This window comes from Tinamus guttatus, unplaced genomic scaffold (assembly GCF_059628265.1).
Source record: "Tinamus guttatus ecotype Peru unplaced genomic scaffold, ASM5962826v1 Tinamus_guttatus_pri_ptg000125l, whole genome shotgun sequence".
NCBI lineage: Eukaryota > Metazoa > Chordata > Aves > Tinamiformes > Tinamidae > Tinamus > Tinamus guttatus.
The window spans coordinates 2,515,018-2,527,824 of NW_028288659.1; the positions used below are offsets into that span (position 1 = coordinate 2,515,018).

A 12,807-nucleotide genomic window follows, 5' to 3' on the forward strand; every position below is an offset into this window, starting at 1 on the left:
ATCTCTACTGTTAAATGAAAAATAACTTTGAGTGGAAATACATTTTTTAACCTTAGTGATTGCTTGGCGACAAGTGCTAGTCACATCTTCAAGGCCAAGTTTGAGAAGCTTGTTGGTGTTCTTGCATGTTCTTGTGCACAAATCTTTCGCAAGTCTTTTGACCTTGTTTGAGTCCAAATGCGGTTACGCCCATCATGCTGGCTCCCGTCTCTTGGCTCTTGTGTGTCACGGCGTTAATGGCGCGGATTTAGGTGATGCAAGGACCTGCTCTTGGGCAATGTGGCAGTTAGGGCAGTGTGCAGGGGCAGCTCTATTGCTTCAAGGTGGTGGAAAGAAAAACCAGTAAAACTTGCTGCTAGGATGGCTAATGCAAATTGATCAATCCATGGAATTAACTATCGCATACCCGTTCAAAAGAATGTGAACAGACATATATGGGTATATCAGATGAGTGTGTGTACATTCATAACTGTTTACAAACAGCTGCTTCTCTAACTTGGCCTTCTTTCTCGGCTATAACTACAGCTTCAAACTGGGCACCATGTCCTTTACTGAAATTAGGCTTTTGTAAATTCCCTTTTAAAATGAGATGCCCTGCAAATTTCACTTTAAAGGGTAGTTCTCGTTGCATACTTTTCAGATCAGTTTTGCCAAATTCCAGTGTGTCAAAGTCTTTATGTTCCATGCAGAAAGAAGTGTGACTGCTTTCAAGCTGCCAAAGGCAAGATTTTGAAAGGTTTCGGTTGTTCAGTTGCTTGCTGAATATTCTTAGTCTTAAAATCCTTTTGCTCAACCTAACATCTTCATTGAGCTTCTTGTATAGCTTTTTAATCCCTTACCTTAATTCTCACAGGATGGTAGTTCTGATCAGCTCTTGTGTAAAATACCAAGTAAACAGCTGTGACCATTTTAGATGTTACTCTTCTGGTGGAGGCTAGTGCCTGTGTGGCCGAACTAGCAGAAAGGTGGCCACACCATCTGCTCTGCTGTCGTACTGTAAACCTGCCACTTTGTATGGTTAAAGCCGTTTGCTGAGCTGAACTCGGGCAAATCGTGTGTGATTTAGTTTTGCACAGTCTGGTTACCTGTTCATTAACACCTCTCTCCACTGGAGATTGCCAGGCAGCTGAGGGTGTGTAACATGAAAACCGCTGCAGCAAACTTAGCCGTAGCATATTTGACAGAACCCAAAATTGTCATGTAGTCACCGTATGTAAATGAGGTTAATTCATTAAAGGAACAAGTACTTTACTTGTGGGCTTTTGGGAGGTAATCTTTTATTACAAGATTGCCATAAGGGAGGATGATAGAATAAAAATATAAAGTGGAGATTTAATATTGGGTAAGATCTGCATCTTTTTTTAATTGGGTATTAAGATTCCAATCTACTTAAGCACTGTTGTGAGTTAAAACCTGTTAGGTGGGTGATCTTACTGTGACTTGTTAGTCATATTTAAGTGCTTAATGCTATAGTAGTAGGGTGATCGGAAGTGTCTGGTACAAAATGAATAGGTTCTGATTCAAAGGCGCTCTGCAGTCTCACCTGAGTGCCACCTCCTGGCTCCGTCTGACTTTCTGGTTATTCTGGCTTGGGAGAGCACAGGTGTCAGAGTACATCTTGGCTGGGTAGTGAAGTGACCATCACACAGTGATGTGCAGTAGGAGCTGGCAACCAATAGTGCTCTTGGATGAAGGCTCAGATTGACAGGTTGACATTTTTCTGAAAGTTTAATTGTTAGTATCTTCAGTTAAATTTATACCAAATCCTTTTGTGGTGTTACAAGCGCAAAATTTACTTACTCTTCTCATAAGGTAACAAGGTTTATGGTTTTGATGGAAAATTCTGTATTTTTGGTGACTGCGTTCAAGAGACGTGGCATTAAATCTGTCTGATCATGTTTCCTTTAGAAGTAAAGGTACAGACATATTGCTGGGAGTATTTTTGGGCATGTTAGTCTAAGCAAGGGAAACAACCCTTGTGTGTACAACTGCCCTCATAGCAACCTGTCTGAAGTCTGTTGTAGCTTGAATTCTCCTTGCTTACTACTACATCTGCAGATATACCACTGTCTAATGTGAAATCTAGCCTAGTCTATCCAAAATGAGCCTTGTTCCCATAAAAAAATAAGCATTGCAGAACGGCTGTGATATTAACATCACAGCATTTGCAACAATGCTTTTTAAGTGCTTTTGTGAATTTATTGCTGTGCTGGAGCTGTCTTTGTCACATTTCAAAGGCGGATGTTTAACCTGTGTTGGCAAACAGCAGCATTAGTGGGCATGAGCTGAGAATTCATTGTCCGTTTTAAGAGTCTATATGGATGGTGTGTGTGAGTTTGGGCATATTAAAGACAATCCTGGCAGTTTCTGAACAGTGAGTTCAAGCTGTTTAGTAGCTTTTAGACATACTTCCAGCCAACTCTTGTAATCTTTTTTTTTTTTTCTTTTTTAAACTTTGAGTTATATAAACTGTTTATCTTTCAGAGCCAACGCATTATCAGCCAAGCCAAAGCCTCAAGAGGAAGCAAGAGTATTTGAGAAGGCTCCCGGCATCTCATGAATGAACTAACGGAACTCGATAATGCTGGCTCTCCCGAGCCAGGTCTACGGCTCAGGAAAGGACACATGTCTAGCACTGAAGCACAGTCAAACATTGAAGAGGACAGCTCTGAGCAAAGGCTTCTTCTAGTGGAGCCACCTCTGTCTTCTGACCAGGAAAATGTAAGTTATGATCATCAGTTAACTCATTTATCCCAGCAAATTTAAGTGCTTCAGTGTTTGAAATAATTTCCAGAAAGGTGAACCAAGAGCTTGAAACTATAATTGTAATAAAAACAGAAAACTGTCAGAAATATTCAGTTGACTATATGGGAACCTGGGTGTCAAGGCTGGACAATGTGTGTAAGATACCAGCTTAGTGTTTTGCTTCCTCCATAAAGCAATACAGTTTGTCTTATATCATGTCATTATTTACTGTGGAGGCAGTGTTCATATCAAGGTGTTTTTTTTTTTTTTTTTTTTTTCCTGCTCTAGCTGCCTATTAGGTGTAAGTGCAAGGAGAAAATCCACTGACTGTGGCTTGAATATAATCTGAAGCTTGGCTGGTTGCTATTCTCTGGGAGAGCAGAAGAGAAAAATCTGTTTTTGAACATTCCTATCAGAAGAATGGTCACACTGGGTTAGGCCAAAGATCACCCTGCTCAATGTCCTATCTGTGACATTTTACCCAGTAGCAGACTTAGTCGGGCAGCATGTTGTGTTACTTCCCTGGGATCTCTGCCAGCCTTTAGCAATTGGTGGTCAAAGATTTCCTGAGCTCGTGGCACTGTTTCTGAATTTTTGCTGCATGAGCCTTGGTAAACTTCAGCAACCACAGTATCCTGCGGAAAGGCATTCCACAGCTTAATGAGGTGTTGTACGAAGGTAGTGGTAGTGTCCAAGCATTGGACAAAAGTACCCTCTGGTTGGAGTTCAGAACTGTAATTAGTGCTTCTACCAGGATATTCACAGATGCATATCAGCACAGTTAAGTGGAATAGGCATTGAGTTTAGAGTCACTGTTATGTTTATTATGGCTTAATGAGTTTGCTGTATCAGCTTAGTTAAACAGCTCCGTGTTTTTAGCCAGCACCAAAGACATGATGATGCTCTGTAGCATTGCCCTCAATGCTGAGAGTAGGACTGTTGCTATAACTTCATTTGTCACAGATTTTGTGACGGACCCACAGCTGCGTGCACGGATCCACAGCTAACATAAAAACCTTTACTAGACTCTCTAAACTTTAATAGTGTGAGCCCTTACTGGGGCTCTTTGTAATCAGAAGTCAGAGCAGGTATTTGTGGCTAAGAAGCCTAGTTGATGCAAGTTGTATGTGGCTGTGAACTTCTACAGTACCTTCTCAGCATCCTAATAACATCAAGTGTATTAAGCCTTTCTCTGCATTATAGGGCAAGTCATAGAGTATGTGTATAATGTGTGCGAAGTGTTAGTGGCTGAATCTACTGAAGGCAGGGAGAAATTTGAGTAGCACTAGCAGATAGGTTATACGTATGCACATTTAATCCAATGTCTTTGTCGTATGTTTTAAAGGACTTTCTCTGCTTCCTGTGACTTCCTATTTCCTTGACCTTTTTTTGCCTAATCTTTACTCCTGTGTCCTCTGCATATTTGCTTGTTTGAATACTATGGTATCAGTGTCCCCCCTCTTTAAGACAATGAGTGCTCGATGCCTCAGATGGAGCATCCCCAGACTCTCTACTGTCAAACACGCTAATGTTAGGTTGCCAAATGACTCTGTTTTGTGCCATACTGCAGTATTCTAAATAATCTGAAAAACGCATTATGTGACATGTCTTCCTTTGTCTTGTATAAGCACAGCTGTTATTCAAATATATTGACATGCACACTAGTCTTTGCTTTGTGCTCAACTGTATATTATGACTATCTGAAACAGTCTTCGTGGAAATGACTTTAGCGCAAAAGCCTCTTTCTGCCTTGAAAAGGCTCTTATTAGCTAAGAGTAACACAAGATTATTGCTGTTCTGTAGATGGTAATAGTTCCCAGGCATATTGGCTAAATATGACCTTATAAAAGGATTTAAGTCGTGCCCGCTATATTAGTACCTTATTAGTCAAATGCAATTTCTTTAAAGCAAAAAGTAACAACCCAGGAATATGTATGTTGGAGAAGCAAATTGAATAAGTACAATGTCTTCATTGGAACATCCATGATAGCCTAAGCTTTTGGATGCTTCTACTTATGACATGCTAATGGTATTGACATTCTTGAACATCATAATGTTTAGGTATCCTAATGGTTATGATATTTTCATAAAACATACTGGGCTTAAGACTCGAGGCATTAGTGTGAAAGCTTATGTTTTTGTACAGTGAGAAAATTGCATTACTCTCTTTTCCTGGTGCCTTCACCCAAATACTTGTTCGTACTAGCATCTTTATATCCTTACAGTGTGTGTGTGGTGGTGGGTTGTTTAGTGCATCAAAACTGCCCCAAACCTTCCTTCATGAGATTCCCTTTCCTCTGTCTACTTGTGTATTGACTTTCTGTGCCTCTTGTAGGAGCAACCTGTCTGATCTGGTGGTGGGAAGAGGATTGGACACATTGCATAATCTTTTCCTTTCTGCAACTTTTTTTTCTGTTACATGTATTATGTGCTGGAAAACACTTTTAAGCAAGTGCTCCTCTGTAGCGTGCTGGATTGTCTGGCCTTCATGACAGCATCTTTTCTCATTTTTTATCTAGTGTTTTCATGTCTCAACTGCTTTTGTATTTCAGGCAGTGTCATGACTTCTAAAGAAATCCCTCTTACTGTGGCTTTGTTAAGCTGACACAAGCAAATGCATGTGACTTTTTATAACCTGATGAATGGGGCTCTTTATGCTGCTCTAAAAACCTGTGCTTGACTCTCTTCTTTTTTACTTCAATCTCACAGTGACAGGAGGTGAACAAAGAACCATTTTCTTTGCCTTTATTCCAACCATCAGACTCATGTTCTTGAATTGTGTTTCCTTTCTTAAAGTTGAGCTGCACAGTGCAGTTGTCTTGTGTGGCACAGAAAAGCCCCCATGAAGTGAGGCCTGTTGATCTGAAGGATTTGATAATCTGTAGGGCCTGGGGAGAGGCACATATAGCTCTCCAGTCATCTGAGTGGATAGAAGCAGCCTTGGCAAGTATTCAGCTAGGTCACTTCTCCTGGGGCGTGGACTTTCACTTCAGGTGGAATCTGACCTCTGCAAACATCCTGATACTTGCATGCAGCTAGAGTGACTTTTCAGGACATAAATACCAAAATAACTTGAAGGAGGTTGCAGGATTTCAGATGTAAAAGAAAACATTAAGAGTAATTGGCAGGTGAGTATATCACTGAGGATTCTTAGCTGGGATCACAGAACTTGCTCAAAGCTTTTGCTGTTACAGAACAGTGCATGTATTATCTGTAGGGACTACAAAGACAGCTTTCACAAATGTGCATGTAAACTTGTGGAGCGCTTAACTTCACTCTATGGTGGATGTTATTTGAATGAAAAATACCCAGTTGAAGTCTTACAGGTCAAAGCTTGACATTTAAGTTAGAAAGTAGACTCCCTGGAGCTAATACTTGGGAATTTTCACTGTCTTGTAACTTTTCTTTTTTCTTTTTTAGATCTACTTACAAGTTTTTGCCAAATTTGAAACCATTAAGCTTTGTTCCACCTAACATTTTACTAATGGTAGTTGAACCTTTTTTTTTTTTTTTTTTTTTTTTAAAAAAAAAAGCCTCTGCATTTGCTTTCCTCCTGCATTATAGGTTTTGTTGGCTGAGATTGCCTTAGGAGTGGGTGTGGGAGAGGCCTGGCATAATGAAATTTGAGGTCTCACCAAAACATGTTTACTTTTCCTAGACATGTTTTCTTGCTGCCTGGATTTTCATATCTACTCTTAATTCCTCTGTTTCTTGCAGTTCTTGGGAAATAATGTCATTTCTTTGAAAGCACGAGAAATTGGCCTTTTTTTTTTTCAGGTCAAAAAATCTTAATGTCAGAATTTCTCCTTCATTTGCTGTTCTAGGCACTGGAAGTAATGCATATTTGTTCTCAGATTACTAATTGCTGGAGCAAGTGCTTATCTTTCCCTATAATATGCCTTTTCTTGCACGGAAAGCATTTGTGGATACACAGAATGGTATATCTGAGTATTCCTGTTTAAACAGTGTGAATACACATGATGCGTCTGTGGAGATGGTTTCCAGGCTCGACAGGCTTCAGTTGCTGCCATCCTTAGCTGACAAACATGCTAATGTGCCCAGTTTATTAACAGGCTTTTAGATCTTGAATGTCTGCAAAAGAGAAAGAGCTTGGTGACCTAGTCAAGCATGAGTAGATGATCTTCCACCTGGAAGTCTGGTAATGTGGGAAAGGCCTGTGTCTCTGACCTGTCTCCCAGAAAGTTTTCTCCAAGAAAGCTGCAAACTTCTTGAGCTGCAGCTGGGTTTGACTGTCTCCAAAGCCTGGAAACCAGGCAAGAGGGCATGCGTTGGGACTCAGAGTTTGTTCCCTGTCAGCTGGTTTTGCAACCATTCCTAGCTGTGCTGTGTACTGAAGCCAGAGAGGGAGGGTGTGGTTTTGTGTAAAATTCAGTAGTCCAGCTGTTTTTCTGGACAAAGGTTAGGTTCTGCATGCTTTTCTGTCGTTCTTACGGAGATCATATCCGCACGATTTGGGCAGTAAAAGGAAGGGAGTGGCAGCCTTTCAGGTGGGGTGATGTAGGGTGATACTGATGGATTAACTTCCATCTTCCTCCAGCAACTCTTTTAAAATGCCCAACTATGCTTTTTTGTGGAGTTCAGCAGTATGCTTATTTTCTGTGTCTGTCTCTCTCTCTCTTTTTTTTTTTTTTGGCATATATGTAAGAACTGACTTCTCCAAGTCCATAACTTGTTTTGTTTTCTACTGTCAGGATTAACAATAACAGAAGATGGCATGTGAAAGTCTTCCATGGCAGATATGGCTTTTAAGGGCCTTTCTCCAGACAGGGCACTGAGGCCTTTGGTCTTTATCAAGTACTGAACATTGACAGAAAATCACTAGTTGCTACAGCTCAGATTCCACAAACCCCTTTCGGCTGAAGACTTACAATAACGCAGCTAGTTTTAATAAGTGTCTATTAAGGAAATTGCAGAAGCCAAAATGTGACTTTCCTATGACTGTTTGCTAAACAAATGTTGAATATTAGCGCTTGTTTCTTTAATGAGTGCCAGCAAGCAATCACCCATAGCCAGTTGCATAAAATTGCTTCCAAGTGCTGTATTAAATGGAGTGTAGCTTTTCTAAGAAGGTGACCTACAAAGGAAAAATACTAAACTCCAGGAACCTTAAAGCACTTAACATTTTGACCAGTAGGCTGCAAGGCTCTTTGGCACACCACTAAGACGACCACTATTTTTTTTCTTTTTTTGGTCCCGTGACAGCAAAAACAGCCTTGTGCACCTTTATGCTTAGAGGATGGATGTAGTTAGCGTCTTGGCAACTGTGGTGTCTATTTACAGCCCTGTTACAGAGAGAATGTAACTTCTAAATAGCAAAGCTGCTCTAAAGTAACTTGGTATGTACAAGAGTTAAGGAAAGTCAGGGAAAGTCTTTAGGTGCTGTGCTTTTCCAGTTGATTACTTGTAATCCAAAGAACATAAGCTGAAGAAATTCTGAAAAATGTGCCCCAAGCTTTTGGCAGAAACAGCATGGCACTGCCTGTTTCTCCTTTCCCTTTACGAAAGACTAGTTGGTAAAAGGTCAGTTGACAGAATGGGCACACTGAAGTTGCTGTAAAAAGCAATCTGGCTAGGTGAAAAGGATGTTACAGAGCTGGGAATAGAAAAGTAGCATTTTTCTGTTACAGTCTTGAACATATCTTGGCCATTTTGTTGAATGCTCTCGGGTTTCTGGATCTGGCAGGCAGCCCCAAGAAACATTAAATGACTTGAATGTCATGTTAAACACTGTTAATCATTCATCTGATGTGATCAAGATAAACAGAGCAAAAACTCCAAATTCATGTCTAGACTTTGTGACTTCAGTTTAATATACGGGATAACAGTGGTATTGTAAATGAAGCAACATATGTTTTCTAACTTTTATTTTAAAATAGGAGAATTGTATATAATACTGAGTTGTGTAGTGTCTTATGTCTCAGGTTTAATAAAGACATTACCTTTTTCTGAACAGTCTTGCTCATGATACAAAGCTGTTTTCATACTGAGGCAAAGTTCTTGCTGGACATGGATCAAGAAGAGAATGAGAGAACTTCTGTCAACAGCTGAAGGGAGCAGTGAGCACTTCAAAGCATGATTCTGCTGATTCCATTTTAAAAATTCCTGTGATAGGCATTAGTGACATAGTGATAGTGATTTGGCATCACAAAAAGTCAAGCTTTGAGGTACTTTTTTTTTTTTTTTTTTTTTTTTTTTGCCAACTCCAGAAATTCATACTATGTAAGTATGCATTCTATAAGTTAGTAACTCAGTCGTGATTTTGCCCACAAAGGAGCCTAATCATGGACAATTTCTGCCTCTTCCTGAGTTTAGATAACTTGGAGTTGCATGTGTTAACTAGTAACACTAGTACTTTTGGTTCTGCTTCGAATATGATACATACCACCAATGGACACTCTGCAACTTCTGAAAGAGCAGTCCTGAAAGGCACTGAAGGTTTTGACAATACAGTAGCCTATGGAAGTGTGTGTTAGTTTCTTACCTTAATTCATTCCTGCTAGGATTCTTAGGCTCCTTTCTGGCTGGCTAACCTATAAAAAGGAGGCTAGAGGTCATTTGGCATCCACCTGATTTGCACCAAAAGGAAACTTGCTCTTGAAAGTGGTCCGCAGAAAGTAGTCTACAGCAGAGCTCAATAAAATGAGCACTGATGCTCCTTTTATTTCTGTTACACCAGCTTGAGCTCTTTAAATCTCTTGGTGATCTGATTCAACTTGATTCGACTTAATTCTACTTAAAGGGAAGCTGAGGCAGCAAAAACATAAGAAACTGCAGCCAGATCAGCTAATCAATCCAGGGGTCAGAGTGCCAGCAGCAGTGTGGCAGAAGAGAGGGATGAGGGAGACAGGGCTACTTTTGGTCAAGTAAGCTTGATAAGCTGCTTCATTCAAGTATGACTTCTCTTTCAGTTTGCAAATTGTAATGAGTACCACAGAGGTAAATGAACATTTTCCGGTGAAATTGCAGGCTAAATCAATGAGCAACAGCTTGTTTGTTGCCTCTCTAAGATCATAAATGTGTGCAAACTCCAAGTAAGCTTTCTCTAAACCTTTAAACTTACTTCAAGGAGCTGAAATCCAAAGAATGCAACTTTCTCAGAAGCAAGCAGTTTCCGAAATCTTACTCTGCTCTTGTGGCTTGACTTCTGGCAGGCTTTTCCACAGTAACTGCATTAATAATCAGTATACCTGCTAACAGCTCTGGAAGCGAGCGTAAAGAAATTGTTAACCTGTCCGAGAAGGAGAAGCTGTTGCAGTAGACAAGTATATTGATTTTACTAGAGCAAGTTTTGTGGTACTTTTGTTGTTTGTCACAAGTTCTTTCTCTATGTGATTGGATGACATTCAGACACAATTTTTGTATTTAATACAGCCACATTTTATGCCTGTTGTACCATTGCCACAGGATGAGACTTGAATGTTGAAATAAACTTGCTAACACCAGAATGTGTAGGATGGTGTGCAGTTGGGCTCTTGCAGAAAAGCCTCTTGCTCTTGTTTGCTCCACTGTTCTAAGTTGTGGCTTTAGCCCTGAGCCTTTTTCATCTACATTCTCCAAAATTCCTGTTTAAAACACGAATTGTCCCTGGAAGTGTATTGCCTACTGTAAAACTAAATCCTGCTTGCTTTCCTGTATCTTCTTGTCCATCGTTACTAACACAAAAACATATGAAAATCTTTTCAAAATAAAATGCAGGTATTTGAAACAGAACTCTCTTCAGTTATGGTTACTTGTCCTTCAAGTTTAGTTTATTTACTGTTATGATTGTTTAATTCAGAATGCATTTATACCTCTGCTCCATAGTGTACAGATCATTAGGTATCGGTGCTGTTTGGGAGTTTTCACATTTTATGAATCTGCAAAGGTGCTAAGTTGAAAATTGGAAGGATTAAGTTTCCCCAGGATTAGTTATTGAGCCCCTCTAAGGTATAGGTAGGAAGGAGCCATAATTTCTTGTGTGACAGACTGAATCTAGGTATCGCTACATATGTACAGCAGAAGAATGGCAGATGATGATCTAAATCTGCTGCAAGTGAAAGAGTTTTCCTTTGCAAATCAATTATTTCTAAATGCCCTAAGGACTTCTCTGAATTATTTATTCAGAGTTTTAGATGGAGGAAGATTAAACAATACAAAAGAGCATCTGAAATATTACTTGAGTGGAAATCTTTTGAGCCAACAATCTAGAAAGTACAAAGGCAAAAACTACTTCTGGAAGTACTTGGTTCAGGATATAGGATACTGCATTTAAAGTAGGAGTATTGAGTTTTGTTCTGGGTTCTCATTTCCCGCACCGTCATACACAAGTGGAGTTATTTCCTCTTCATTTCCCCAAAACGGACAGAATTTAGAAAGAGTTGAAAGTGAATCCAGAATTTAGAAAGAGTTGAAAGTAGCCCATGGTTACTTATGTTGTTACATTCTGGAAGGAAGGATTTTTGAATTCCTGGTGCAGTCAACCAAAGAAGAAAGAATATGGCAGCCCTAAGATAGGCAAATTACTTGTGACAGTGGAAGCTTTACGGTGGCATTATGCCTTCTGAACAGAAAAGTGAAAGCTGTTTTTTTCCCCTCAGTCATTGTCTGAAGAATATGAGGGTCAACAGACTCCTTCAGATTTCTAAATGAAAAATGGCATTGGTGTTGCACTCCAACTATATATTTCCAGATTCCAGCGGACATAGATTGCCGTTCTTTAACGGGATATCAGAGTCAAAGTTGTTGAGAAAGGACAGATGTTTCACTGTGGACCTCATTTTTCCTCCCTAGCAGGAACTTGGGTTTTTTCCTTGAATGCTAATTTTGCAGCTTAATAGCAGGAAGGAAATAGTAAAATCAGTTCCATTTTCTGGCAGTAATCTGGACTGTATATATGATACAAATTCCTTTTATCGCTAAAAGAAGCTCAGTAATGATTTGTTTGCAGGCACTTTGCCAAAATGCAAACATTTCAGACTAGCTCATAAATAGCAGCGCTCCCAGAGGCCCATGGTCAGTTCAAATTAAGCCTTCCCATCATTCTAGAAATAGGAGTATGTGGGGAAAGGGAAATGGTTGTTTCTTGGCATTGAGTTGCTGGGCAGACTACAATGAATGCCAGCTTTGAGTCAGTGAAGGACTCTTTCCCCCCTGCCTTCCATTACCCAGTTTCAAAAGCTGATGGGGGTAGAATCACTGCCCCATCCAGCTTGGCCTTGGGTGATGCTGGGGGATGCAGAGCAGTGCATCTTGCATCAGGAACTTAGGAGCAACTGAAGATTGCTTTGATTTGCAAGTGAGCTTGTGATGAGTGTCTCATCCAGACCTTGAGTGAATTATAAATAATGCTGAAAACTGAGAATCCTAAAGTAGAGATCCTTTAGCAGCTAGTAAAATTGATACTGGGGGAAATAACATCATTAAATTTTCCTGGGTGAGAATTTATAAAAAAAAAAAAAAAGGAAAAGAAAAAACCTTAATATAAATGTTTAGCATACTTTCTGGTCCAAGAGGACATGCATGTATATTAAAAGGATGTTAAAACCATTAGCGTATCTGTGTTGCCTGATGCCTTTCTCAATAGAACTGTGATGCAAGGGGACCTCTTCCAAGGCTGAAGTTATAGGGAGCTCCTGTAACAACCCATGGATGTGTAAATAGGCATTAGCCAGTCGTTCCTCCCTCTCAAAAGAAAATAAAGACTGCAGGTCTATGAAGATAGTTGACTGGAAAATTGAGGTTTCGTTTTATCAAAAAAAAAAAAAAAAAAAGGCACACTTAAAAGCTTGTTCAGATAACTTACTGATGGAAATAGTCATCAAGGCCTTATTCCTCAGGAGAGACCTTAAACACAGAACACGTGTAGCAAGATCTGATTTCTGATACAAAACTCAGAGGATGATATTAATTTATATATTAGATTCTGAATCATTATAGACTGAATTACCGATAATTTGTCTTGATATCAAGTTGTTATTCTTGATATGGGAATAGGAGGGAGAAAAGTGTCATGGCTTGTGGTATGGAGGAGGCCAGTCTGAAAATGGACTGTGGTGTTTTCTT

At 39.7% G+C, this 12,807-nt stretch overlaps 1 protein-coding gene across 1 annotated transcript in view; it reads left to right on the forward strand.

Annotated features, from left to right (window-relative positions):
• ADIPOR2 (adiponectin receptor 2) overlaps positions 1–12,807 on the forward strand; it is a 38,759-nt gene that overhangs the window by 17,132 nt on the left and 8,820 nt on the right. Inside the window, exon 2 of the mRNA XM_088521568.1 lies at positions 2,485–2,721. Within this exon, the coding sequence (XP_088377694.1) occupies positions 2,557–2,721 (165 nt within the window). The 5' untranslated portion in view covers positions 2,485–2,556. The remainder of the gene's footprint in view (positions 1–2,484; positions 2,722–12,807) is intronic.